Source organism: Hylaeus volcanicus, chromosome 6 (genome assembly GCF_026283585.1).
Source record: "Hylaeus volcanicus isolate JK05 chromosome 6, UHH_iyHylVolc1.0_haploid, whole genome shotgun sequence".
Taxonomy (NCBI): Eukaryota; Metazoa; Arthropoda; class Insecta; order Hymenoptera; family Colletidae; genus Hylaeus; species Hylaeus volcanicus.
In genome coordinates this window covers 3,366,590-3,368,014 of record NC_071981.1, presented here as the reverse complement: position 1 = coordinate 3,368,014, position 1,425 = coordinate 3,366,590, and the positions used below count along the sequence as shown (strand labels likewise).

Here is a 1,425-nt window from a genome sequence, read left to right as displayed (position 1 = left end):
TACTATTTCTACTGGTATTTAATAGAATAAAAGTATTTAATATAATATTAGGTTGTCCCAAAAGTTCCTTTCGGTTTATTAACAAGTGATACACGCACAATAGTTTATGTTTTATGTTACATTATCGAATTGTGCGCGATTCATTTTGCTCCATTACATGAATATGAAATTAGATTGTCTATTTATATAAATACGACCACAGAAAATAGTTGAGTGTAACTCGCGAATGAAATTTTCGGGACAACCTGATACAATAACAGAAAACTCTGATCAATCAACGCGTAGCCTATTCTACTGCCTGGCGCTCCGATGAAACATTCTCATGTACAAGTGCGATAAAGCAGCTGCATGAATTGATACTTAATTGATTTATTTCCGTGGTATTTACCTTGAAATAAACACTGGTATTTGGTGCCGTCGGATTAACGTTGGAGGCTTTCAATCTGATCGCATAATTTCCAGGCAGTCCGAAAAATTCACACCGGAAGAGAATAGTCTTCGGCGGTACGAAACCTCTTATTTCCTCGTAATATAAAATCTGAGATGGTAGAACAAAGTATTGATTAACATACTCTGAATACCAAGTCCATTTTTCAGTTATTTGTTGTGGCATTAAATATTAATGTAAAATAAAGGAATCGAATAACGGAGTAAAACTGTTACCGCTCACTTGAGTATGAGTGTTATTCTGTAAATAACAAGCGGTCACGCTGGACCCGCAATATATCAATTGTAAAATATAGACAGCTACAGGAACATTTTCCGTTGGACTGCAACTCGTTCCATCGTATTTTACAGTGGTCGCGACGCGTTTATTTGGGTAGGTAGCTATTCGTTGGGATTCTAAAAAGATTGTAGGGGTTGGCCATTTCACGTCCAATATTTTACTCGTCTGCGAACAAAATACGGCACGTTTTACAATACTGAAATAATTATCGAGGGATGAAAACACGTAGATAAAAATTGTACGACCTGATAGAGGGAGGCAATAGGCACTGAAGAATTTTTGTATTTGTACTCTACTCGTAGAGCGTAAATACCACCGCGAGTGAAATATCCGCAAGGTATATTAATCGAGATGGTCTCGTTCCTCGATGGCAATTTTTCCAATCGAATTTCACCGATTAATTCTGATATGTTATCGAGAAGGTACAATATTCTAAAAAACAATCCGAGATTAATACACAGCATCCTATTCTTTTATTTCTATTTGTTCGGAAAATAATTTCTTGTTCTAAATATTATAATGAATTTTATTGAATTGAATAGTTTATGTTATATAATGTTATGAATATTATGTTAGACATTATATTATATAATGAATATTTTATTGAATTTTATTGAATTTTATTGAATTGAATATTTTATGTCATATAATGTTATGAATATTATGTTAGACATTATATTATATAATGAATATTTTAT

At 32.8% G+C, this 1,425-nt stretch overlaps 1 protein-coding gene across 2 annotated transcripts in view; it reads right to left on the bottom strand.

The window, feature by feature from the left end:
- The window catches only part of LOC128879127 (uncharacterized), an 8,030-nt gene that overhangs the window by 4,642 nt on the left and 1,963 nt on the right, over positions 1–1,425 (bottom strand). For both annotated transcript variants that reach the window (XM_054128017.1, XM_054128018.1), the window contains 3 exons: positions 973–1,159; positions 671–892; positions 389–538 (listed from right to left, as the gene is read on the bottom strand). In XM_054128017.1, coding sequence (XP_053983992.1) covers positions 389–538; positions 671–892; positions 973–1,159 — 559 coding nt within the window. The remainder of the gene's footprint in view (positions 1–388; positions 539–670; positions 893–972; positions 1,160–1,425) is intronic.